The 26,860-nt window shown below is 42.3% G+C and overlaps 1 protein-coding gene across 1 annotated transcript in view; it reads right to left on the bottom strand.

The window, feature by feature from the left end:
* Positions 1 to 25,949, bottom strand: part of PALD1 (phosphatase domain containing paladin 1) — a 128,676-nt gene extending 102,727 nt beyond the window's left edge. The window contains exon 1 of the mRNA XM_070946305.1: positions 25,543 to 25,949. Within this exon, the coding sequence (XP_070802406.1) occupies positions 25,543 to 25,949 (407 nt within the window). The remainder of the gene's footprint in view (positions 1 to 25,542) is intronic.
* Positions 25,950 to 26,860: the final 911 nt, after the last annotated feature.

Below are 26,860 nucleotides of genomic sequence, written 5' to 3'. Positions count from 1 at the left end.
TCCCAGGCTGTACTATAAGGAGAGGTTTTTCTCCGGAGATCAGGCTGACTCCAACCCTGCTAGCTTTTCATAAGCTCTTCAAGTCATTAAAGACCAAATTTTATACTAGAGCCTAGGGCACCAGATGTGCAAAGGTACATCTGTTATGTTTAGTTATAGTGGCTTAGGGCCGGGGTATCTGCGAGACCGCCTTCTGCCGCCAATAGCCTCCCACCGACCGGTTCGCTTGCACAGAGAGGGCCTCCTCAGGGTGCCGTCGGCCAGACAGTGTCCAGGGGGAGAGCCTTCTCTGTGGCAGCACCTGCCCTCTGGAATGACCTACCCCCTGAGATACGCACGATATCAAGACCTCCGGACTTTTCATCGGGCCCTGAAAACACACCCATTCCATCTAGCCAGGCTGGCTTGATCCCATCCTCTCAGTTTTAAATTGAATTCGGTTTTAATTGGGTTGTTTTTAATATCTTGGGCCGAAATTATTTGTTTTTTAAATTGTTTTTAAATTTTATATGCAATGTTTTATCTTGGCTGTACACTGCCCTGAGTCCCGCAGGAAAAGGGCGCTATAGAAATAAAATAAATAAATAAATAAAATAAATAGTAATATATGTTTGTGATTTTTCTCAGTTGCTGTCTTCTCATTTTTGTACATGTATTTGCTCCTTGTATATGTGTTTGGTTTTATTCACTTTTAATATTGTTAGCTGCCCAAGGACATTTGTTTGAGATTGGCAGCCAAATAAATTGATTAAATAAATATTTTTTTCCCCTTCTAGTTCACTTTCAGTTCCCCAGAACAAGAAGTTTACAAGATAAGTTCAAGCTGTTCAGAACAGCTGGCTCCTTTCTAAGGAAGGGAGAGAGAGCTGCTGTTGCAAATCTTGAAACTTGAAACATGGAACTGCTGCGCGCAGGATATCTTCCTTTCCTTGTAGTCACTGTTCTCACCTATGTGATTCATCCAATTACCTGGAAAAAATCCATTAAACCCCCTAATCTAAATGCAAATTACTTTTGAGTTTAAGGGAATGGTACATAGATTTTGTATAAAATACGGGTTGCATCTCTATTTCCCACGCTAGAAAATAGACCCCCAAATGAAACCTGCCATTATATTATGATTTCCCTGTACCTCAACCTACTTAAAACACAGAACATAGAATACTAAGGATGGAAGGGTCCTTGTAATATAGGTAGTCCTCTACTTACAACAGTTCATTTAGTGAACGCTCAAAGTTACAAAGGCACTGAAAAAAAATGACTTATGACCATTTCTGTGACATTTTGACAAGTGAAGTCAATGAGGAAGCTTGATTCCTTTAACAACCTTGTTAGGAACTCAACAACTGCAGTGATTCACTTAACAACTGCAGCAAAAAAAGGTTGTAAAATGGGACAAAATTAACTTAACAAATGTTTCACTTAGCGACATAAATTTTGGGCTCAATTATGGTCATAAATCGAGATCTACCTGTATTATATATTACTAGCAGCTTGGGATTATTTTGTTTTTTCCTTTTGGGGAGGCAATTTCAGAATGAAAATTTGAAATACAATATTTAGACAGCCAAAATAGGACAACAGCTTCCTAGAGAGAATTGAACTAATTTTACATTTTCTTAAAATGCTGCCATTTCTGCTCAATGTTTATTTCATATACTTTGCCATCATAAGTAATAGCAAATACTATATCACTTTTCTGAATAATTTAGAAAAAATAACTTTTGAAAGTCAAGGCACATTATCTTCTAGCAGTTTATTAAGTTTTTATTTCTTGAATTGTACTCTATCTTTGTGAAGGACAAAGTCCTTTAAGTTTCATCTTAACCCGGCAAAAGGGATTGCTACTTATTCCCAAAACGGGAATAACATTGTCGCCTTAAAAATCAAAGAGAATGTTCTGACCCTAGCTTTCTTAGAAAGTATACAGCACAATCTTAGTCCCGGCAAACCTCTTTTATGCATACAGTCAGAAAGGCCTCTCAAACAGTCTTTCAAGGGAATGTTTATAAACACCCACCTTATCTCCCTTGGAATGCTGCCAGAGAACTAATTGCCACATGCAGGGCAAGGCCAAACTTGGCACAGAGTCAAACAGAACTTTCCAAAGCTTTAACCGACCAGATGAACTAATTGCTTCCTGCAGAAGCTCACGTGCCGTTCGCTCCTCTTTTATGTCTTATGGGAGTGGCCAATCATCCCCAAGCCTTACTCCCAAGTCGACCCTGTTTTCTTAATTGTTCTTGGATTCTGGCAGCTCTGCACATGCGCACACTGGGAACAGGCTTTTGCTGTTCTTCTGCCTCACTAATGTCAGACTCCAGAGGCAGCAAAGAACTACCAGATGGCCTTGGCCCCCTCTCTGCCTCCTAGTCCAAGCCTTTCCCAGACTCCAGGACTGGCCCATGTTCCTCTCCAACCTCCTCACTGTCCAAATCTGCTGCCAGCTCTGCTGGCCGCTGGCGGGCCACAACAGAGAATAAACCAAGAAGCATTCTAACTTCTTTGGAAGAAGTTCCACATTCTACAAAATCGTGCTTGATCCTTTCCTACATTTTTTCCTCAGTAAAACGGAACACCCTTGCTGCATCTCCGTTCCCCTTAAATGTAATAAATCATCGTCTTCATTCTAAAATCATAATGTCTACTGTTCCTGTACTTCATGCAACACTTAGAAGCATACTGATAGCTGAAGAATCTACAGTACTCAGGTATGCTGGTTGGGAATTTATAAGAAACCAGCTTAAGGGAAGCTGAGTTAAGACAATTGTTTGATTTCATCCATCCCAGGAGATGTGTTCGGAGAAGCAGTTGGGATTGAACATGCAGCTCGAGGAGGAATGTTGTGGAGCACCTTCCCCAAACTGAGCAACCCCTCTTGTGGAGAAGAGTACCAAGTTGGGAATATGTGCAGTAGAAATTAGGACTGGATTTGTGCTGGCTAACCTGGGCAACGGCACCATCAGAAATATAATTACTGATAGTATCAGCTGGTCTTGTTTTTTTTGTCCCTGGCTGCCTTGGTTCTGGTTCCTATTCCTATTCCTATTCCTATTCCTATTCCTATTCCTATTCCTATTCCTATTCCTATTCCTACTCCTACTCCTACTCCTATTCCTCATGCGCTAGTCACCTCACGGATTGACTACTGCAACGCTCTCTACATGGAGCTGCCCTTGAGGACCACTCGGAGGCTTCAGCTGGTGCAAAATGCAGCTGCGCGGGTTGTGATGGGAGAATCCCGATACTCCCATGTTACACCCTTCCTGCGTGGTTTGCACTGGCTACCGGTTGCCCTCCGGGTGAGATTCAAGGTGCTGGTGTTGACCTATAAAGCCCTACATGGCTTAGGACCAGGATATTTGGCAGACCACCTACAGCCAGGAACAACATCCCATTGCCCGGTTCGCGCCCATAGAGAGGGCCTACTCAGGGTGCCGGCAGCTAGACAGTGGCGGCTGGCGGCCCCCAGGAGTAGAGCCTTCTCGGTTGGGGCGCCCACCCTCTGGAATCAACTCCCCTTGGAGCTCCGACTAGCGCCTGACCTTCGCACCTTCCGCCGGGAATTAAAAACTTGGCTTTTCAAATCCCTTGACCTGGTCTGATGATGGGGTTTTAAGGGTTTTAATGGGTTAATTTTAAATTTTTTAGATTTTAGTCTTTATTTTTATTGTGGCTTGTGTTTTATTGTTGTGAGCCGCCCTGAGTCCATTGTGAGATAGGGTGGCATATAAGCCGAATAAAATAAATAAATAAATAAATAAATAAATAAATAAATAAATAAATAAATAAATATTCAGCAGACTAAGCCAGGGGTGGGCAAATGTGGCTCTTTTACAACCTGTGGACTTCAACTCCCAGAATTCCTGAGGCAGCCAAGCTGGCTCAGGAATTCTGGGAGTTGAAGTTCACAGGTTGTAAAAGAGCCACATTTGCCCACCCCTGGGCTAAGCCATTCATTCTACCCACACATCATCACAAGATTTGTATTGTCAAAAGCGATGGCTGACCTTCCAGGCATGTTCAAAGGCACCTTTGTGAACGCCGCTTGCTTAAAATTGAACGTAAACCTTTTAAGGGAAATTTAAAGAGAAAAAAAAAAAAGAACAATAACCAATAAAACTGCCCACCTTTTTTGGAGGGGATGAATAGAGGCCAAAATGAATGACAAATCAGCAAGCACTCTTCTATTGTCCGATGAAAGTTTTAATAAAATGTTTTATCAAAGAGATCTTCTGTTCTATACACAGTCTCTACTCCTATTAACGGAGATAAATTCTGTGAGTGCTGCTGCAAGCCCATTAATGGAAGACATTATGCTCCCAATGATTCATGGTGTTCGTCCTTTTTGCACATTCCCAAGCCAGCTCTCCTAACCACCCAAGCAGTGGTGGGATTCAAATTTTTTTACTACCGATTCTCTGGGCGTGGCTTGGTGGGCGTGGCATGGCATGGCATGGCATGGCTTAGTGGGCGTGGCAGGGGAAGGATACTGTAAAATCTCCATTCCCTCCCCACTCCAGGGGAAGGTTACTGCAAAATCCCCATTTCCTCCTGATCAGCTGGGACTTAGGAGACAGAGAATAGATGGGGGCGGGGCCAGTCAGAGGTGGTATTTACCGGTTCTCCGAACTACTCAAAATTTCCGCTACCGGTTCTCCAGAACTGGTCAGAACCTGCTGAATACCACCTCTGCACCCAACCCACAAGATTTCGGACTAAAGGCCAAACAAATACATTCGCTTTGCCATACCACAGGCCCTAAACCAAATCTAAAGAAGTCACATGTCAAAAACAACTCCAGTGTTGGGGAAGTCTGTGTGAAGGGTGCAGGCAGGAACTTGTGCTGGCATTGTGTGAAAGAAGACTTCAAAGAGAACACAAAGTTTTCATTTATTCCATTAATATCCGTATTTCCTTTGAAGAGAACGGAGTGCTGTATCTTTAGCCCAATTAAGGAGACAGAAAGTTGGCTCAGACCATTCTAGTTCTATATGCAAGAAAAGTATTTTTTTTTATTATTCTTTTTTATTGGTTAAAAATTACAAACAAACATAAAGACGACAATACAACATACAAAACAAATAAACATGAATCAAGTCTTACGACTTCTTTTTCAAAATTGTCACATCGGTAGACTGTATTTATATTTCTTATCTATATATCTATATATTTACATATAATGCAATATGATAAACTCCATATTTAATTAATTATGTTCCTTAATTGATACCCAATTTTTGTCTATAAATTACGACCTCTCTTTTGTGTCCCTATTTTTATATTCCTTTCTTTTTCTCCAATCAGTTATACCATTGCAAAAAAAGTATTTAGATGTTAATGAAAAACTCACACTGATCAGCGGATAATGCTGTTAATATGGCACTGCAATATATATCTTACAATACCTTGAATCCCCAAGGACTTATGTAAAGGTCTAGAGCTCGGCATTTAATACCATCATTCCAGAAATTCTTTTCTCTAAACTGACTCAGCTAGCTGTACCTGATCATACTTGTAGGTGGATTATAAACTTTCTAACAGATAGGAAGTAGCAGGTGAAGCTAGGCAAAATCACATCAAATACCTGTACAAATAGCACAGGTGTCCCCCAGGGCTGTGTGCTCTCTCCATTACTCTTTTCTCTCTCAAAGGATCCCTCTGTTAAAAGTACTGAAGATTGCAGATGATTAAATAGTCATTGGTCTCATTTCAGACCATGATGAGTCTGCATATAGACAAAGAGGTAGATCAACTGGCCCTGTGGTGCAGCCAGAACAATATGGAGCTCAACACTCTTAAAATTGTAGAGATGATAGTAGATTTTTAGGAGGGGGCCTCCTACCACCTTGTACAATATTACGTAACACAGTACCAATAGTAGAGAGCTTCACGTTTCTGGGATCTATAATCTCCCAGAACTTGAAATGGACACCAACGTTAGAACTGTCATTAAAAAGGCACAACAAAAAATATTCTTCCTGCACCAACCCAGAAAGCTCAGACTGCCCAAGGAGCTGCTAATACAATTCTACAGAGAAATTATTGAGTCTGTCATTTGTACTTCTATCACTGTCTAATCTGGTACAGCAACTGAACAGGACAGGCACAAACTTCGATGGATAGTTAGGATTGCAGAAAAAAAAAACAATTGCAATCAGCCTGCCTTCCATTGAGGACCTGTATATTGCACAGGTCGGAAGGAGGGCTGAGATAATATCTACAGACCCCAAACATAAACTGTTTCAACTTCTCCCATCAAGATGCTACTATAGGGCACTGCATGCCAAAACAACTAGATACAAAGGCAGTTTTCCCCCATGCCATCACTCTGCTAAACACATAATTCCCACAGCACTATCTTATGCCTAAGTACCATATATATAACCATATAGTAGGACTGTATTACTATTATCCTTCTCATCTTTCTTACTACTTACTCCAATTGGTATCTTATGACTATCACTTTCTTGGTTGTATATTATGATTTATCATTGTAACTTATGATTTATCACTTTGTTGCTTGTATGTACACTGAGAGCTTATGCACCGGAGACAAATTCCTGTATTTCATTTCATTTCATTTCATTATTTCATTTCATTATTTCAGTTCAGTTCAGTTCCTACTCTACTCTACTCTACTCTACTCTACTCTACTCTACTCTACTCTACTCTACTCTACTCTACTCTACTCTACTCTACTCTACTCTACTCCACTCCACTCCACTCCACTCCACTCCACTCCACTCCACTCCACTCCACTCCACTCCACTCCACTCCACTCCACTCCACTCCACTCCACTCCGCAGATATCTAAAATGTAATCTCAGTTTAGATACAGAAAGCATATGTGAATGTGGAGGGAAGTATCTGCAAGCTAAGAGAGCACAAGTGACCCAAAATTACTACACATCCCAAAGTTAGTTTGAAGTTGATAAATTGTTAGCTCATTTTTTTCTTCATTCATCTTATCTTCAGACAGTAGGGACATTTAAGGATAAGTTAGGTAAGTTTGGAATTAATGGTACTGAAAGATGGTACCTGGCAAAAGAGCAACCAGAAAAGTTTATAATTATGGTAAGTGGAAAATTGAATTGGGGCTTCCTAGTCCAATGTTGATTGGGTTCACATTTCATGCTAAGCCATGTTTGCTTAATCACAGCTCGTAAAAGCACATGGATTCGCATACTATGCTAAACCAAAACAAACTCTTATTACTGTATAGCTAAGCCAAAACAATTGGAGAGGATGAATTAGTCAATACAACCTATTGATATTAAGAAATTAATTTAGTCACCTCAGCTGAAAGATGAATAAATCACATTTCTTTCAATTTATACGAGTGACAGAGCCCAAACAGCTAATCTTTATGCTAGCTGTCAATGCATATTAACATTCAGATGTCACTGAATCTGACCATGAACAAATACACATTTTACAGATCCCAGGATATGGGTGGGAGAGAACACAGCTCACTCCCATTTCTTGCTTCGGCATTTTCACGCTGTCTATCAGAAGGTGGCTTTGTACGCAAAGACTGGGATCCCAAAAAGACTATAGCAAAACGCAATAATTCTGCTTCCAAAGACACAATAGCAGTGTTGTTTCCCTGCCAGTCCCTCGTTGGGGGTGGGGGTGGGGGAAGCTTCATCCCTCCTCCTGAATTGTCCTGTGCCACAGTTATTCACACATCTTGAATTTACATTCCACCAAAGAAGAGAGACTTGGCAGGAATCAGAGACAAGCCTAACAATGGGCTAAATTTAGAGTGTGTCGCTAACAGGGAAGAGAATAGAGGCCCACAGTTGCAGGATGCATCTGTCTAGGTCTCCGCTTCTTCTTAGCGGGAGGGATTCCTTTTGCTCTGTTTTTTTTTTTTTTAAGCTAAGAGAATCAGTGCAAAGAAGAAAAAGCACTTACGGTATACACACACACACAAACACAAGCATACACACACCTTTAGCTTCCCCCCCTTCCAACCCCCCCCTCTTTCATCTGAGCCAGAATCATGCATGACTTAGTAATTAAGTAGAATATCTTGAAAATTGTTTCTGGCTTTTAAGTCAGCTCAACACCTATTACCATATTTTGAAGTCAGATTAGGGTGAATTCTGCTTCCTTTCTATCTGCTCCTAAGGAAAAGGCTATAGCAATAGCACTTAATACCACTTTACAGTGCTTTTACAGCCCTCTCTAAGCAGAGTCAGCCTATTGCCCTCAATATCTGGGTCCTCATTTTACCCACCTCGGAAGGATGGAAAGCTGAGTCAACCTTGAGCCTGGTGAGATTTGAACTGCCAAATTGCAGGCAGCCGGCAGTCAGCAGAAGTAACCTGCAGTACTGCACTCTAACCACTGCGCCACCGTGGCTATACATGACAGCCAAGCAGAGAGACTTTGCCATTTGCAAATATTGGCAAGGCGAAGTCATTTTCTGAAAAATCATAAACTGCTGTTTTGGAACCCCAGACCGGTGTTCCGTTTCATCAATGTTTTTGGCAAGCCGAGACATCCTTTAGTAGCTTGGCAAGCTAAACATCTTTTCACCTCCCATTGCTTTGGTTGAGTTCATTTCTATTCAGGACTACTCTTCTTTTCAACAATGAGAAGGAAAAAGGGCAGTAAAAACTCACAAAAGGGAGCTAGCTGGTTTACACAATCAGCGTAAGACACAGTCCATGCGAGGTCTTCAGGCTTTTTGGAAAAACAACCCCATTTTTACGTCACATCTGGCACAGGGGATTTTACTGAAGGGCTGGGGTATAAACTCTCTCCAGGAGCATGGAAGAACATATTTAACAAAACTAATCCTCCAACTTCACCTCCTAGGATTCAATTCTTGATTTAAACAAAAGAAAAAGATCCGTAAAGTTCAACAATACTCAGAGGGACTAGCTCAACAGGAAAGAGGAAAGTCACGCAAGAGAGACAAAAGCATTTCCATCCTCAAGCAATGTGTGTAAAACCAGGGCACATCTGTGTATGACCTGAATCTCCGGAACAAAATGGAATTACAGCAAAGGGCAGCGAACAAGGGGAAATGTTATTGTAGCAGCCAGCAGCAGCTCATAGTTGAACGTATCAAGATGGAAATGATTTCACCAAACAGGTTGTCTTTTGGCATTTCCCAGGGAACATCCGGAATATGCATTTGTTCCTTTTCCAGCCCTGGGTCAAAAGACAACTATTTTAAAAAAAAATCTCCTTTTTACAACTTCTGCTGTAAAATTGTAAAAATTGTAAAATTGTATTTATCTGTTAGTATTGTATTTTAACAATAGTTTAATAACTAGGACCTAGTTATCTTCGAGACCGCCTTCTGCCACCAACGACCTCCCATCAGCCTGTGCGCTCCCACAGAAAGGGCTTCCTCGGGGTGCCATCAGCCAAGCAATGCAGACTGGTGACCCCCAGGGGGAGGGCCTTCTCTGTGGGGGCTCCCACCCTCTGGAATCAACTGCCCCCAGAGATAAGGAGAATCCAATACCTTCGGGCCTTCCGCCGTTCCCTTAAAACTTTCCTTTTTCAACAAGCCGGGCTGGCCTAACAAATCCTTTTAAATGATTTTAAATGATTTTAAATTCGTTTGTCTTTTTAAATTTTGGGCCAAATTGAGATATTTCCTTTTAATCTGTTCTTAATCTTTGTATTATGTATTATGTATTATGTATTTATGTGTTTTTACTTGGCTGTACACTGCCCTGAGTCCCTAGGGAGAAGGGCGGTATATAAATCTAAAGTAAAATAAAAATAAAATAAACGTCTGGTATACATGTGTTTTTGTTTTTTGTTTTTGTCTCTTGATTTCTTTTGCTATTGTGTGTTTGGTTTTAAAATGTAAAATACTCAATAAAAATTATTTTATATTTTAAAAAAAACTCCTTTTCAACAGAGAAGGCCTTGGTGGAACCATAACAGTATCCTTATAGATCAGGGGTGTCAAACTCAAGGCCTGGGGGCTGGATCCCGCCCTCAGGGTACTTAGATCTGGCCTGCGGGGCCTTCCTGGAAGCAGCGAAGGACCGGCCAGCGGTGCTTCTGCCAGCGAAAACAGGCTCCCGAGCTGTTTTTGACGGCCACGGCCTCCTGCAACCCTCTGCTAGTGAAAACAGAGCTCGGGAGAGTGCCTCCGACACAAGTGATGTCGAGCTGGCCATGTCCACCCTCGCCACACCCACTTTGACACCCCGAGGTCAAACAAAATCGTGATGCGCCCCTCAATGAAACTGAGTTTGACGCCCCTGTTATAGATCCTAGTTTGAGCTCTTTGTTTTGAACAATTTTAATTTATTAGGGTGAGATAAGACAGTGGGACCGTCCTGGGTAGAGACAAAATAGAAGCCATCATTCTTTCAGCCTATCAAATGGCAGATATTAGGATCAAATTTTGTCAGCTGAAACCAAAAAAACCTGCGCTGGAATGAACTGCAGTTAAAAAGACAAAAAAGGGAAGCTATAATTAAAGTTTTGGATGATGGAGTCTTTAAAAACGTATTTATCTGCATATCCAGTACAACATCAATTCTACTCGTACTTCTCCAGAGATAAATTTATTTATTCAAGAGGTGCATTTTAATATGACAAGGGGACAATTTGTGCATTTTGCTCTTCTCTCAAAGTTTCCAAGTCTCTAGTTTTGCTAAATCATTTTCTCAGCGTTTGCAGTATTTTTAAACAGTCAAATGCTTGTTTTATTAATTATAGGAAGTATCAAGAAATAAAGCTGGATGTTAGAATTCTATTTATCCTATAAACTGCCCAGACTCACTTAGATGAGATGGACCGTTTATAAATTTGATAAATACATGAAGACAGTACTCTACATGATTCAAATGTCTATATATTACCTTTCAACAGATTTATGCTCTTTGAAGAAAAGAGATTTATAGTGAATTCATTTAAATTCTGCTTCTGTTGTTCAGCAGTAATGCCTTCAAACGTCTAAACATATCTTGACAGAGCAGGAGAGCAGGAAGGGGTATGTTTTGTGAGAACTTTGATATTAACAAAAGAAAATTTTTGTATCTGTTACTAGTTTATGTACTTATATTTCTGGCTGTTGAATATATACAGTGCATACAATATGTATAGCTGAATTGTCTGTAGTAACTCAAGGCTGCAGTCCATGTTGTGTATATGAAAGCAGTGGACATGGTAAGAATATTTTTACACACACCTACTGATTTTGTGAAATGCCTATATGATTCCTTGTTGATGCTAGAACAGCATCATATCAAAATCCTAGCCTGGAAGCCTGGAGAACAGTTAAGGTTTAGAGAAAAGATAATACTTAACTCAGCAAAAATGCAATAGATGAGACTCAATATATCTGAGGTCATAATCATCCAGACATCCCAATAATTTGTCTAGAAACATGAAATCAATAAATAATTTGCCATGATTTACAGGCATCTGTCTCCTTTACACTTAATAATTGGGCTAATCAACACCAGGCTCAGCATAATAGCAGAAAAGTTTATAAATAATGACTGGTCTTCCCCTTAAAAGGTAAAGGTAAAGGTTCCCCTTGCAAATACGTGGTAGTTGTTCCCAACTCTAGCGGGCAGTGCTCATCTCCATTTCTAAGCCGAGGAGCCAGCGCTGTCCGAAGACATCTCCATGGTCATGTGGCTGGCATGACTAAATGCCAAAGGTGCACAGAATACTGTTACCTTCCCACCAAAGGTGATCCCTATTTTTCTACTTGCATTTTTACGTGCTTTCAAACTGCTAGGTTGGCAGAAGCTGGGAAAAGTAACGGGAGCTCATTCCATTATGCGGTGCTAGGGATTCGAACTGCCGACCTTTCTGATCGACAAGCTCAGCGTCTTAGCCACTAAGCCACCACATCCCCTACTGTCATCCCCTTACAAAGTGGCAAAGATCACCAAGGTCCTTTCATGTAAGCATGCAAAATTCATTGGCGAGTCAGCTGAAACCCTGAGAAACTCTTTTAAGAAAGAGAAGAAAGTGGCTTCCAATCTCCCCCTTATATAGGCAGGAAAGAACATCAGGCATGTTCTTTCTTGGGGAAGGGGAAGAAAGGTTCCTGTTTTTCCTCCTCAAGCTGTAGCAACAACTTGTGCTGGCTGTTCCGTTAAATGAGAGCTATGCCAAGAAACACATCCTGTGCGGTAGGAGAAGCATCTGTAATTTGTAACACCTCTCCCTCAGTTTTCACTGCACTCTCTAAATATATAGCAACATGATGCTTCATACCAAATTAATTATATCCTAGGATGGGGAATGTCCAACACAGATGATATTTTAACTCACGTATCAAGGTTGAAGGCTTACAAAGTCTTCCTGGCATTTATTTTCAGCACCGCATTAATAATATCAGGGGGGTTAGCTTTAATTATGATTATATATTCAATCCAGACAGTTTTATTATCCAGTGGCTAGCTGTTGAATGCATGAACCAGAGGAGATTATCCTATAGAATAATCTTTAACTCACAATTTATTTATTTATTTTTAAATTTGATTTATATGCCGCCCTTCTCCGGAGACTCAGGCCGGCTTACAATGCGTTAAGCAATAGCCTTCATACTTTTTGTATATTTTTATACAAAGTCAGTTTATTGCCCCCACAATCTGGGTCCTCATTTTACCTACCTTAGAAAGGATGGAAGGCTGAGTCAACCTTGAGCCTGGTGAGATTTGAACTTGCAGTAATTGCAGGCAGCTGATGTTAATAACTGTTAATAAGTGCTTTAGTCTGCCATGCCACCAGGCTTGCCATGTAAATAAACAATGGTTTATTTACATGGGCAAGAAGTACAGACTTCAGTAAGGTGTTTTTAATGTTAGCCTTGAGTAAATACAGAGTCTAGGACAGGGGTGTGAAACACAAGGCCCGCGGGCCGGATTTAGTCTGTGATGTGGTTGGATTCGGCCCGTGGGGCCATCCAGGAAAATGTAATGGGCTGGCCTGCATTGCTTTGGCCCGGTCTACCCAGTGCAAAGAGGAAACAATGGGCCAGCGTGGCTTCGGCCCAGTCTACCCACTGTGTAGACGAAACATGCCAACAGTTTGGGGAGTGGCGTCAAGTTGGCCACGCCCACCCAGTCGGCCATGCCCACCCAGTCGGCCACGCCCAGTGAGTGGCGTCAAGATGCCCATCCAGTCGGCATTACCCAGTCGGCCACGCAGGCATGCCCTCCCCAGAGGTCACCCACAGCCCTGATGCAGCCCTCAATGAAATTGTGTTTGACACCCCTAGTGTAGGACATTACAAGAGAAATTTCAAAGCCTTCTTTCTAGTGAATTCATTCAGGCACAGATTCTTTGAACGATATGAAATGGTTCTTCCTAGGTTTCTTGCCACCTGGGCTCAGCTTCCATTTCCAAAATAAGTTGCCAATGGACTCCCTTTTGTATCTCTTGACTCATTATGCCTAACCTCCCTTCCCTTACTTTCCCAGCTTCTGCACAATCTCTCACATAAGGTCAGCATTGGTTTTCCATCTTTTCTGCAGAACACTAAGCATGCCGCAAGAAACATCTCACCCCTCTGCAAGCATGCAGTTCTTACATAGCAGAATTGTAAGCCCACCCAGCACGGAGTCTTGTAGTACCGATTTCTCCGGTTTCTTCATCTCTTCTCTCCCTGCACCCAAAATGTCCAGGTACCAAATAAGTGACATTTTGCTCAAAGACAAATAAACCACAATTCTGCAACATGGCATAATTGAATAGCAAAACTCTTCCCAGATCATGTTTACTTCGGATTGTAAATTTTTGCGGAGGTTTTTTTTTTAAAAAAAGAGGGAATGAATACTTCTTCCACTGCAAAGAACAGAACTGTTATTATAAAGGCGTATACCAAAAAGTTATAAGCCGTCTTCCTGATACATGATATGCCGTATGTCAGAAGTTACAAACCTCTTACTTGGTAGTGGCTTTCAAAGGCTGCTCCCTGCATCTCATAGTATTTATATAATTCAGAAGAAGGAAGAGTGTCCTGTTTCCAGTTAGCGTTATCTTTCCCATCTTACAAGCTACCATTCTGTTCCTTTCTATTTCTACATTAAACCAGTGGTGGGTTCCTCCCGGTTCGGCCGAGCCAGTAGCGGCGACGATATGACATCACCGAACCGGTTCTGCCCCCCCTGGCCCCTACCCACCTACACCCCCGCATTATTCTTACCTTTTATTTGGCCCGACCCCCAATCTATTGCTGCCTCCTGAGTCCCAGCTGATGGGCTATAAGGAAAAACTGTTTAAACTCTTGCCGCGGGGCTTCAAAGGGCCGCCCTACAGCTGATCAGTGGTAAAAGGCAGTTTGGTGGTAGACCGGTACCTCCAAAAACAAATGAGTAAACCAGTGCCTGCAAAAATACATGGGTAGACCAGTGCCTGCAAAAATACATTAGTAGACCGGTGCCTGCAAAAATAAATGGGTAGACCAGTGCCTGCAAAAATAAATGGGTAGACCAGTACAGCTCTTCAAGCAGTTAAAAGCCTGGTAGACCAGTACCTCTGCTAAATCCTAAAGAACCGTCACATGACCATCAAGCCACGCCCACAAAATAAGCCATGCCCACAGAACCGGTAGTAAAAAAATTTAGAACCCACCCCTGCATTAAACTGCCCATTTTTTTTTTTAAAAAAAAAAATCATCTGCAAATATTATTTAAACCCGCACCAACGTGCATTTGGATAATCAAAATCACAGGGTTGCAGCACCTGGAGAAATATAAAATCCAGCAGCCAGTTAGGTTCCAGAACAACATCATTAGAGTAACTACATTCGGACTAGTGAATTAAGTCTGAATGTTTAAGCTGAGTCAAGAAACTCTACTTAACGCTGTAGCATTAGAGGCCAGTTTTACAACTGAAGAAGAGGAAAACAGACCTTGTGATGAAGAAAGAGACTATTAATCCCTAGATTAAGCACAAAGGCCAGAATGTAACAGAAAGAAAGGACTGTTGAAAAGAAGATGTTCAACTAACAACAAAACACAGCTTTGGGATATTTTTGACCACACCGTATCAATAAATTGAACTCTTTGTTAATAACACAAAGGCCCATGGCACAACTTTCCCGTATGTGGAAAGGAGGGTCATTTGACTTTGCCACAAATTGGCCAAGGTTCACCTTTTTTTTTTTTTTAATTTGATTTATATGCCGCCCTTCTCCGGAGACTCAGGGCGGCTTACAATGCGTTAAGCAATAGCCTTCATTCTTTTGTATATTTTATACAAAGTCATCTTATTGCCCCCACAAACTGGGTCCTCATTTCACCTACCTTAGAAAGGATGGAAGGCTGAGTCAACCTTGAGCCTTGGAGAGATTCGAACCAGCAGTAAATTGCAGGCAGCTGTGTTAATAACAGGGTGCTTAGACCACTGTACTATCAAGGCTCTTTGATCTACTCACCTTGATCTACTCACACAAGCAACCTACACACAGGCACGGAGGAAACGGGGTACAGCTGCCTTCCTAGCAAGTGCCAATTCTGGTGTTCTATTATCAAGCCATAATGTTATAACTGCAACTTAGAAGCCTACATAACGATTCTAAATTGGATCATCTCTCCCGTAAACTGGATTAGGTACTAAACTGAAACAGTTGCTGAGGGGGTGGAGGATTCTTTGTTTTACAACTTTAGAACAATAAAATTGGGCAAGCGTAGATGTCACATCTGTTCTCAATATAAAGACAAAATTACATAAAGTTTGTTTGTGTGTGTGTGTGTGTGTGTGTGTGTGTGTGTGTGTGTGTGTGCCTTTGAGCCAATGTTGAGTCCTGGTGACTGACTGGACAAGCCCAGCGGTGAAATCTTTGGTATCGGTTCAGGAATGGGAACATGCACACCTCTTTTGCACGTGCACAGAGCCTTCTGTGCATGCGCAGAGTGTCAAAAATGGGACGTAATGACGTCTGGGTGGGTAGGCGGAGCCTCCCGTTGCCAGCGCTACCAGTTCGCGCGAGCCAGATAGCTCCGGCTGGATTTCACCGCTGGACAAGCCCCTACAGTTTTCTTGACAAGATTTCTTTGGAAGTATCTCGCCATTGCTACTTTCCTAGGGTTGAGAGAGAATGACTGGCCCAAGGTCACCCAGGTGGCTTTGTGCTTTTAGATAGGAGTACAGCTCACAAACTCTCAGTTTCTAAACTGGTGCCTTACCTGCATCAAAACGGCTCTCAAGAAATTTAGGAGATAATTGTACCCAGAGGAAGAGATAGGTGCCAAAAGGAAAGGGGAAACATACTTTACTAGAATCCTCAACACGTAACTATTTGTTTAACAGTGAAATTCATGACAGTTTTGAAAAACTTATATTGCCACACTACTTCTTGCAGTCGTGTGTGGTTGCAATTCAGATGCTTGGAAATTTAGGTATCCTCTCATCACTTTCCCCTTGTTTTTAAAATGAATTACAGCTGTTTAGAGGAGTTTATGGCCTCTACAAACACACGCAAACAATAATCAAGTAGTACATTAAGTGGAAACATATTCAAAAGTCTGCCTCCGCCACACTCAGTTTCTACATTTTGGATTTGTGAATAACTGCAAGTATGGAGTCAGGTTCACAGAAAGATGTGCCTAACTGGTAGCCAGTAGAAACTGCGTCAATTTCTATTCATTTATGACTTCAGTGAAAGAAACAACTGAGTCTCAGTGCCTACATTTTCCTATGCCCCTGTAAAGCTGACAATAACTCTGTACAAAGAAAGATGGTTATTTATCGTCACTCTGTTCTTCGTGCCATACAGAGTTGCCAAAAAATAGAAGTACACATTGAAATAAGAACAACCACCATCATCCCAAGCCCACAGAGGCAATGTTATCATTTAGCTAACTAAGAGTTTCCCATATGAGGTTTTAGAGCAGGGGTCCTCAAACTTTTTAAACAGGGGGCCAATTCACGGTCCCTCAGACTGTTCAGGGGAGGCAGACCCGGGGTGAAATGCTCCTTGTTCAGACCAGATCGCCCGATCCGGTAGCGATGGCGGCGGGTGGTTCAGAGATCTGGTAGCAAAAATCCCTGCACCCCCCCCTCCATGCTCAGCTGAGCCACGCGATCATCAGAGGCTTTTTTTTTTACTTTTAAAAGCATTTTTTCTACAACCTCTTCGGCTGAAAAAATGCTTTTAAAAGTAAAAAAAAAAAGCCTCCGATGATCGCGTGGCTCAGCTGGGATCATCAGAGGCTTTTAAAAGCATTTTTTCTACAACCTCTTCAGCCAAAGAGGTTGTAGGAAAAAAAATGCCTTTGAAAGCCTCTGACAATCCCAGCCAAGTTGCCTGATCGTCAGAGGCTTTTAAAAGCATTTTTTTCCCGCAACCTCTTAAGGTTGTAGAAAAAATGCTTTTGAAAGTTAAAAAAAAAAGTTGGCCACACCCACCCAGTCACATTACCCCCCCCCACCAAGCCACGCCTACAGAGCCGATTGTAACAAATTTTACATTTCACCACTGGCTGGACCAGCTGGGTGGGCGTGGCTAGGTGGTCATGTGACTGGTGGGCATTGCCAATTTAGCAGTCCAAACAATACACACAAACTTTAATTTGTTAAGTTCCTGATGGGGGAAAGCAGGTTAGTGAAGGGATGTGGCTACCTTGGGATGTGTATGAGGGACTTCTGTGTGTGTGTGTGTGTGTGTGTGTGTGTGTGTGTGTGTGTGTGTGTGTCTTTTTCTTCCTCCCTCTCTCTCTCTGGAGCCCGGGGAGGTTAAAAACTGGCCTATTTTTGACCACCAGAGGCCTCCACATGTCCCATTTTTGGCCTCCCCATCTTTCAAAAGGCAGGTGGGGGCTGACGGGTGGGCGGGGTGATATGGGCGGGGCAGCCTCGTGGTCCTGTGCGGGCCAGAATAATGGCTTCGGCGGGCCGTATCCAGCCCACGGGCTGTAATTTGAGGACCCCTGTTTTAGAGTTTCAAGAATTCTAAACCTTGACATCTAAAAGTCTGCTGTTATTTTGCAAAATTTCATTTGCTTAGTGAAGGTATTGTTATCTATGGTTTTCATTTTCTTCCCTTCTTGTGCCAGCATTAGTACTTTTGCTCTGTAAAAGAAATGAGTTTTCTTGACCCAGAATAAGAGGAAACACATGCCAAAAGTGGGAGGGGAACCCCCCCTCTATAGCACTTCAGATAATATGAAACTATTCATATATGTAAGCTTTGGCTTAGGGACAACACGCTGCATATAAAAGGATTATATTTGGAAGCTCAACATTATGATTTTTGTTCTATTCATAGCAAAACCGCGGCTTCTCCTGCCAATTAAGAGATCCCGAAAGCAACAAGGATCGTGTTTACAGAGCTCATCATCTTTTCACATTGCTCCAATTAAGGGGCCTTCAGAATTCTGCAAATCGTTTTCCCGAAAGCAAAAAAACCAAACAAATAAACTTGGGGTTATTTAAATGTGCAAAGAACAGTTTTAATCCAAACACGTTTCTTCTTCCACTTTAGGAAAATTATTCAGAGTGCAACACAACCTGGTGAACAGCACAAGGCAATTCAACACTCCTTGGCTGAGAAGAAGAGGGAGGGATGAATAGACTTGTTTTCCATCACATGGGGGGAAAAAATGTGATCCATTGAATGACTGGGGAAAACTTTTGTTAATACACTTTTAAATTTATGCCTTTGTTTATTCTTATCTTTACTTTCTTTCCAGGAGCTCAGACAGAATGAGTTGTGTCCTACCTCAATTTTATACCCTTAATAGGCTCGGCTGAAAAATAATGAGTGACCTCAATTCACCCATTGAGCTTCTATGTCCGAGTGGGATCAACTGATCACCAATCACCAAACAGATCTGAATTACAACACAAGTGTCGGAGAAAAGACAGGGCTCCTCAACATTGAGGAGCTAAGCTTGCCTACTGTATTTTTTGGAGTATAAGATGCATCTTTTTCTCCCCTAAAAGGGGGAGAAAATTTAGGTGCAGCTTATACACCGAATGTAGCCCCGCCCACCCATTGGCCCCCACCCTTTGGCCTCTGCCTCCCAGCAGTTACCTCCTTGCAGCAAACAGCAAGAAGAAACAGCTCCTTTCAGCTTCAGCACAGGCTAATTAGCACAAGTTGATTGGATCAGCCTCCCGACTCTCAGCTGTTTTGCTCTCAGCTGTTTTGTGCTGGCCTCTGCTGTTTGCTGCAAGGAGGCAAAATTGTTGGGAGGCAGAGGCAGATTTCTTTTTCTTGTTTTCCTCACCAAAAAAGGTAGGTGCGTCTTATTGTCCGGTGTGTCTTATACTCCGAAAAATATGGTAATTCAGCATTGTCTCCCTCTTCCAAAAATCAATGGGGGAAACCAGATTCATTTAACAATTAGGTGATTCACTTAACAACCATGGCAAAAAAAAAGGATCGTAAAATCAGCACAACTCACTTAACAAATGTCTTGCTTAGCAAAATAAATTCTGGTCCAAATTGTGGGCATAAGTCAATGTCTACCTGTATCTGCATTGCCAAAATATAGATTGCTAGAAATCTTGCAATAACTAAAAGTAGAGATAATAATCTATAGTTTCTTCAGGAATACTACATATTTTAAAGTAGATGTATCATTCAACGCTGAATTATTCAGAGAATCTCCAGTTCAGCAAAACATTATCTGAGTGTCTTCACTGAGGAGGACATAAATTCAATTTATTCTGACAAATTTATCTACAGTAGTTATGTTCCTTATAACTATTAGCAGGTCTACAAGGCTGATTTAATTAGTGCAGGGGAAAAACAAAACAAAAGAGATACAATAACTCACAATAATCCAGATGGTTTTTAACTCTTGTAATATTCCTGTGTCTGCGGAATCCAAGCAATGATTTAGAACTGATGGAATGCTGGCTGAACAAAAGGAGTAAATTATTTTATTTCCTTACATGACTGCTAAGGGGAAAAAAAAAAGATTCCAAAAATTAGCATATGCTGATACTAGTGTTAGAAAACATCTCCAAGAACCATTCTTTACAAAAGTTATCAAAGATTTAAACAGCCCGTAGGCCTTATTTATTTGAATAGCAAATACAGATAGTCCTCAACTTACGACAACTGAGCCCAAAATTTCTGTTGCTAAGTGAAACATTTGTGAAGTGAGTTTTGCCTCGTTTTATGACCTTTCTTGAATAGTTTAAGTCAGAGGTCTTCAAACTTGGCAGCTTTAAGACTTGTGGACTTCAACTCCCAGAATTCTCTAGCCAGCATAGCTTGTGGACTTCAACTCCCAGAATTCTCCAGCCAGGATAGCTTGTGGACTTCAACTCCCAGAATTCTCCAGCCAGCATAGCTTGTGGACTTCAACTCCCAGAATTCTCTAGCCAGCATAGCTTGTGCACTTCAACTCCCAGAATTCCCCAGCCAGCATAGCTGGCTGGAGAATTCTGGGAGTTGAAGTCCACAAGTCTTAAAGCTGCCAAGTTTGAAGACCTCTGGTTTAAATGAACCAGTGCCATTAAGTTAGTAACACACTTAAATGAAATTGGCTTCCCCATTGACTTTACTTGTCAGAAGTTCGCAACAGGTGACCAGGTGAGCCCAGGTCACCGCAACCGTCATAAATAGGCGTCAGTTGCCAAACATCTAAATTTTGATCATATGTCCATGGGGACGTGCAACAGTTAGAAGCTGAAAAATGGGCATAAGTCACTTTTTTAACTGCTGTTGTAATTTTGAGCAGTCACTATATGAACTGCCGTAAGTCAAGGACTACCTCTACATGACCAATACTTTCAGCCTGGAATAGATAAAACGCTGGATGACTTGATTTAAAGCAAATGGTACACAGTTATTGGCAGATACACACAAAAACAAGATTTGTTCTAAAGAAAACTATTCTTATCTAAAGGCTACATTATTCATGTAGAGATGAAGTAAATTATAGACATTTTTAATCTATGGGGTTTTGATTTACGTGGGACAAAGCCAATGTTTCATGCTCCTCAAACTTTTGCTCAGTTGAAAATATAGCTTCCACTAAAACAAAATAGATGGGGAAGAAATGGAGGTAGTGACCGATTTTATTTTCCTGGGCTCCAAGATGACCGCAGATGGGGACTACAGCCAAGAAATTAAAAGACGCTTGCTCCTGGGGAGGAAAGCCATGGCAAATCTAGACAGCATACTAAAAAGCAGAGACATCACCCTGCCAACAAAAGTGCGTATAGTCAAGGCTATGGTTTTCCCAGTTGCAATGTATGGCTGTGAAAGTTGGACCATAAGGAAGGCTGAGCGCCAAAGAATTGAGGCCTTTGAACTCTGGTGCTGGAGAAGACTCCTGTGAGTCCCTTGGACTGCAAGGCGATCAAACCGGTCAGTCCTAGAGGAGATCAACCCTGACTGCTCTTCAGAAGGCCAGATCCTGAAGATGAAACTCAAATACTTTGGCCACCTAATGAGAAGGAAGGACTCACTGGAGAAGAGCCTAATGCTGGGAAAGATTGAGGGCAAAAGAAGAAGGGGACGACAGAGAACGAGGTGGCTGGATGGAGTCACTGAAGCAGTAGCCATGAGCTTAAATGGACTCCAGAGGATGGTAGAGGACAGGACGGCCAGGGGGAACGTTGTCCATGGGGTCACCAGGGGTCAGACTTCACAACTAACAAGAACAACCGTAGATCAGGCAAAGAACCGCTGGTAGATTTCAGGTTGTATCCTACTTGCCCATGGGCTAGATCAACTCAACTGGTTTATATTGTCTTAAGATTTTTATCACAATTCTCTTCCCAAACAATGTTTTCCATTCATGATGACATCTTCTATTTTGGTTCCTGAACATAAGATTAAGCCGTTCTAGCATTAAAGGATCTGAGTTCATTCAAATTATTGATCTCTCATAGAAGTCTTGGGTTAGCCACTGCCTCTCAGGATAACATTTTACTGTATTGACACAAGATAAAATAAATTAGGCGTGACCTTAAAGGGACTCCGGGGGATAGTAGAGGACAGGAAGGCCTGGAGGAACATTGTCCATGCAGTCGCAATGGGTCGGACACGACTTCACAACTAACAACAACAACAACAAAAGAAAATTACAATCAGCAAAATATGGTATACAATTCTGAAGAACAGCATGGTATATTTTTATCAGGTTTATTTTTCCAAACTTCCTCTGTTCTTTCTGTTTCTGCAGTTGACGGCTTAAAATCAGTAAAATGCATATTATTTTCCAGATTAAACAATGCAGTAGCTTTTAACAGCACTCAAGGCTAAAGCAAGGAGACAGCAGAACTGACACCATATACAGAGACACAGATAAGTTGGAAGCATAACCGTTTGTGTGAGACTTCTTACATTCCTGCCAAGATTTTGGAGAAATGGGCACATAGTCCAAAACCAGATTTTACTGCTATCTGTACTTTTGCTTACTACTGCTATCTCTTTTTGCTTATTTCAATATTTTATTGTTATTCACCCATTTGGCCATCTCATCACAAGAGATTTAATCTTTCTTAAAATGTACACAGTACAACAGCTTCTTATGGCACTTGCACCAGTTTTCATTCCAAGCCTAGAATGTAATAATTTCTGCCAAGTTGGTCCATTTCCTTCCTAACAATGGCCAGCCAGGTGTTCCTGGAAAGGAAATACAGGAATTCTTTTGTTTGGTGAATAGAATAACTCTGCTGGATCAGATCAAGGGCTAAGGATGATACTAAAGAACCTACAGAGAGAGAGGCTTACATGAAACAGAAGAAACACAAAGAAAAGAACAAAAAGCAGAGTCAACTTTTTAAAATAGTAATTCACTAAGGGAGAGGTGTCAAACTCGATTTCATTGAGGGCCGCATCAGGGTTGTGACTGACCTTGGGGGGGGCAGGGGGCATGGCCAGCTCGATGTCACTCATGTCAAGGGCATCTGTGGTGGCCCGAGCACTCTACCAGCAAAAATGGGCTCCCAAGCTCCGTTTTCGGTTAGGATGGCCTTCTGCAACCCCCTGCCAGTGAAAACGGAGCTTGGGAGGGTCACAGGAGGCCTCCTGAGTTCTGTTTTCACTGGCAGAGGCACCGCGGGCCGGTCCTTCGCTGTTTCAAGGGTGGCCCCATGGGCCAGATCTAATTATCCCATGGGCCACGTCTGGCCCCCGGCCTTGAGTTTGACACCCCTGCACTAAAATATGAAAAGAAAAAGAAGGCATTGGAACATCAGATACCAACAGCAGATCAAAGGCCTGCCTATTCTGGGATCGATCGAGATGTCTGTAATCCTACAAGAGGGATACAAATCCAATAGCAACTTTTCACCTATGCTTCTGAATACAGAGCAATAGTAAATGGTAACCTCATTCTCTGTAATCTGCCTCAATCCTTTTCTGAAGCAGGACTGGAGCAATCTAAATTCAAGTTTGTTCACTCTCAGTATGAATCCTACCAGATTACTTCGGATTTTTCAACACAGGATGCCCTGAAACATAACAAAAAAGTTACGTATGATGGTCAAAGTTTTTTCTCTGTCGTGATCTGATTCCATGGTACGTAGCTTCAACACGTAGGCAGTTGCAGAGAAAAGAAATTGAAATTTATATAATGTAGTTAATTTTTATTAAAAGATTGCCTAGTTCGGTGATGGCGAACCTATGGCACACATGCCAGCCATATCTGTGGGCATGCGAGCATTGCCCTAGCTCAGCTGCAGCGTGCATGTGCTTGCTAGCCAGCTGATTTTTGCGCCTTCTGGGCCCACCGGAGGGGCCTCCGGAGGGCCTCCCCGGGGTGGGGAAGGCCGTTTTCACCCTCCCCAGGCTCCAAAAAAGTCTCTGGAGCCTGGGGAGGGTGAAAAACCAGCCTACCAGGCCCACTGGTAACTTTTTTGCCATTGCGTGCCAAAAGCAGGGGGAGTGTGGGGGGGTCGCGCTCGCATGCATGGTGGGGCAGGGCACAGGGGGCATTGAATCTTGTGCTTCAATCCTCCACCTGATGAGAAATACAAAGGGAAACAAAAGAGATTTGATAGTCAATGCTGTTGTGCCACATTTTGCAAGGCCTTAAGTTGTGATGAATGTTTTCAAGGCACATGTAAGGTTTTGAAGAGGACAACGCGGAAGGTCCTGGCAACTTGGTCTAATGGTTAGACCTCTTCTGATGGATGATGTGCCTCCAGCTCGTTTTCAACTCCTTGCATCTCCTACACAAGATTTTCTTTAAGGACAATCTGTCTCCAATCTGTTCTTTCAGGTCTCCCAATGGTGCACTCCTTGCCATCGTAACTGAGTCCGTCCACTTCGCTACTGGTTGTCCTCTTTCCTTCCCTCTTTCCCAGCATTAGAGACTTCTTAAGAGAGCTGGGTCATCACGTGTTTCTGAAGTAGGTCATTTGAGCCTTGAGCGAGAACACTGGGTTGATTTGTCTGATGATCATTGGGGTTTTTTGTTGTTGTTTGTCTATGGCAGAGGTCTTCAAACTTGGCAACTTTAAGACTTGTGGACTTCAACTCCCAGAATTCTCCAGCCAGCTATGCTATACTGGCTGGAGAATTCTGGGAGTTGAAGTCCACAAGTCTTAAAGCTGCCAAGTTTGAAGAGCTCTGGTCTATGTATCCTCAGGAGTCTTCTCCAACACCAAAGTTCAGAGGCATCAATACTCTTCCTATCCTGCTCCTTCGAAGCCCCAATTTTTGCTTCCATAGAGTGTCACAGGGAATACCATGGCTTGCTTGATTCTGATCTTTATAAGTATGGACACATCACAGTAGTTTAGTATCTTTTCAAGGCCTTCATAGCTGCTCCAATGTGCTACTCTGAGACATATTCCTTAGCTGCTTGTTCCTTTACACTTGTTGATCCTAAAAGGAAAAAGCTATCTACCACCTGGATATCTTCATTGAAAGCTGGGTGAATTTGATTTAAATCGAGTTGGTTTAAATCACAATTTAAATCATGATTTAAATCACTAGTAAAAAGGCTTGATTTAAATCAACTCGATTTAAATCATAATTTTTAAAGAGCAACTGTCATCTCTGCTACTCCTTTGACGCACTGTTGACTCACCGATAGTCCCAGTGTTGCAGAATATACTGCCTCATGCTACATAACTAAGCTCCATTTCATGCTGAATAAACTAAATTATTTATGTATCTTAAATAGAAAACTATCTTACGATAGATTTTTACTCCAAAAGTTTTTTATTAAAATAAATTTGATAAAATTCAAAAAAATCCGATTTAATTCAAAAAAATCTGATTTTTTTAATATATTTTTTTTAAAAAATCATTGATTTTTATCCACCCTGATTGAAAGATAAAACTCTCCCATTGTTTATTAAATGATCCCCAACAATCCGGAATCTATAAAGCAGGGGTATCAAACTCAAGGCCCGTGGGTCAGATCCAGCCCACGGGGTGCTTAGATCTGGCCTGCGCGGCCACCCTGGAAACACTGAAAGACTGGCCTGCAATGTCTCTGCCAGCAAAAACGGAGCTTGGAGGAGGCCGTGCGCAGCCTGCTCGGGCTCCATTTTTGGCCACGATGGCCTCCTACAGCCCTCTGTCAGCAAAAATGGAGCTTGGGGAGGCTGTGCGCATGTCAGGTTCGCGTGGCTATTCCTCCAGATAAGCCATCATTACAGCCGTTTCCAAACCTCTCAGTGACCCTCGGTCTCTCAGCCTCCCCCAACAGCTGCTCAGTCAGCAGCTCCCAGCTGTACTTGCTGTCCAGTCCATTCAGAAAGCTTGCTGCCAGGCCGGGAGACGACAAAGAGGCAGGCAAGGAGGGATCTTCACGTTGCTTTGCTGGCCAGGAGGTAAGCTGAGGAGACAGGGTGCCATGGGAGCCGCCGCTTTGCCAGAACCTCTGCACCCACCGGAATGGCAGCCCTGACATGCGGTCGCGCATTGGGGCTGACACACAGCCTGCCTGGGCTCCATTTTTGGCTGCGATGACCTCCCTGAGCTCCATTTTCACTGGCAGAGGGCTGCAGGAGGCCGTCGTGGCCGAAAATAGAGCCTCAATGAGTGACAACGAGCTGGCCACGCCTAACTCAGTCATGCCCACACACCCCCAGCCAGACACACACACACCCCCAAGGTCAAACAACAAACCTGATGCAGCCTTCAATGAAATAGAGTTTGATACCCCTGCTATAAAGGAACAATTGGCAACAGCTTTGAGGTTAAAAACAGAACTCTGCTCCTCTCACTGTGTTTGGGGTTGCACATTACATTAATAGCAATAGCACTTAGACTTATATGCAACTTCACAGTGCTTTCCAGCCCTCTCTAAACAGTTTACAAAGTCAGCATATTTGCCCCCAACAATCTGGGTCCTTATTTTACCCATCTTGGAAGGACGGAAGGCTGAGTCAACCTTGCCACACAGTTTGTTTAATTACGGCCCAGTGAATTCACCCCACCTTCCTGGATTCATCACACAACAAGCTAAGCCAAAATCAAACAAACTACACACAACTCGGGGTGTGAATGCAGTGAATGCAGCTTGTAAACATGCTAAGGAAGAAAATACACCCCTGAACTGCCCATTCTCACCACAGCAGGAAAAGGAGGATCAGTCAATTTCTCCCCCTTAAAACCAGCCCCAGGAATGCACTTAGATCCTTTTCAAAGGCCTTTTGAAAACACATCAAGTCTTGTGGCTCAATACCAGCACGATCAATTACAGAAGCTTCAGGATACAGGGTGGACTTTGATGTATTCTTAATATTTTAAAATGGTTGCTCTTCTGGTATACACCAATTACTGTATGTATATACTAAACCCCTGAGGTTTGCATTCAGTGTAGAAAACACAGCAGAACTATGGGAGGTCTCAAGGCCACCGCACCGCCTTCTGCTATTGAGGACATCCTCACAATCATTTTCTAAAAAGTACAATTTGCTATAATAGGGAATATAATATAAATGAAGCTCAGGGATTGAATTGCTGGGTTTTGGGTGTTCTTTG

This window comes from Pituophis catenifer, unplaced genomic scaffold (assembly GCF_029215685.1).
Source record: "Pituophis catenifer annectens isolate HBS135680 unplaced genomic scaffold, rPitCat1.0.hap2 SCAF_6, whole genome shotgun sequence".
Lineage (NCBI taxonomy): Eukaryota > Metazoa > Chordata > Lepidosauria > Squamata > Colubridae > Pituophis > Pituophis catenifer.
The sequence above is the reverse complement of the archived record's forward strand: the minus strand, read 5'-3'. Positions and strand labels throughout refer to the sequence as shown.